A 962-nucleotide genomic window follows, 5' to 3' on the forward strand; every position below is an offset into this window, starting at 1 on the left:
CCCCCCCCGGAATCCCGCCGTGTCTCCGCTGTGCAGATTCTGGGCTCGAGTCCCAGTGTCCTCACAGTTCTCCACGGGAACCAAGCGCATCCCGAGCGCCCCGCCCTGGCGCTGCTGCCCCGGGGCCACCCAAAGGAGGGCAGGATAGCAAGGATGGGGCCGCTGGATAAGGAGCTTTCCTTTGCAGGTGTGCCCTGGACCCTGGAGACACAGACTCAGCCGGAGAGAGGAGGGCTCATTCGCCAGGTCACACCAATCTCAGCAGATGCCGAGGCTCAGATGCTGCGGTCAGCCATGCGCTGCCACAGACTGGGCCTGGGCCTGGGGCTCTGCCTGCTGGCCGGCACCATCTTCTGTGCTCTGTGGTGAGCATGAAGCCCTCTCTCCCAGCATCTCAACCCCCAAACCTGACCCCTTCCGGGCTTCCCACGTTTCACCCACCTCTCCTGGCACACCTGTGCCCTAACCGCAGCACCAGCCCCAGCAAAACGGAGCTGGGCTTCTGAATTTTTGCCTTGCACTGGCCTTGTTCTTTCCTCTGCCCCGATCATCCTTCTAGCCATGCGGAGGAGACACTCCGGTGCATGCTCCAGAATTCACCCTGCGTGTTCCTTCTGTGAAGTCCCCAGGGTTGTCCCCACCCACCCGCCCCGCTCTGTGTGCAGGGCCTGTCATCAAGAGCCATCCCACCCAGGAGTGAATGACTGTGGGTGAATAGTGCCTGCAGAGCCCGGAGGCTTTGTCCTCCGAGGTCAGCCAGACCCGAGTTGTGGTGGGGACCCCGACATGCACCACTGGGCCTTCACACCCACTAATGAGCACCGAGTAGCTTTCGGCCTCTAGAGCAGAGTTGAATCGGGTTTTTCCTTCCCAGGGTGTACGTCGAGAACTGGCTGCCATTCTCCTATGTCCCCTATTATCTGCCCTGTCCGGAGATCTTGTAAGTATGGGGCTGGGACAAC

The 962-nt window shown here is 61.2% G+C and overlaps 1 protein-coding gene across 2 annotated transcripts in view; it reads left to right on the forward strand.

Annotated features, from left to right (window-relative positions):
• Positions 1-112: 112 nt before the first annotated feature.
• Positions 113-962, forward strand: part of LOC105310501 (globoside alpha-1,3-N-acetylgalactosaminyltransferase 1-like) — an 8,675-nt gene continuing 7,825 nt past the window's right edge. The window contains exons 1-2 of one of the 2 annotated variants that reach the window (XM_011386678.2): positions 113-365; positions 875-940. In XM_011386678.2, coding sequence (XP_011384980.2) covers positions 154-365; positions 875-940 — 278 coding nt within the window. In that variant the 5' untranslated portion in view covers positions 113-153. The remainder of the gene's footprint in view (positions 366-874; positions 941-962) is intronic. The other variant, XM_011386677.2, reaches the window with a different exon arrangement.

This window comes from Pteropus vampyrus, unplaced genomic scaffold (genome assembly GCF_000151845.1).
Source record: "Pteropus vampyrus isolate Shadow unplaced genomic scaffold, Pvam_2.0 Scaffold4851, whole genome shotgun sequence".
Lineage (NCBI taxonomy): Eukaryota > Metazoa > Chordata > Mammalia > Chiroptera > Pteropodidae > Pteropus > Pteropus vampyrus.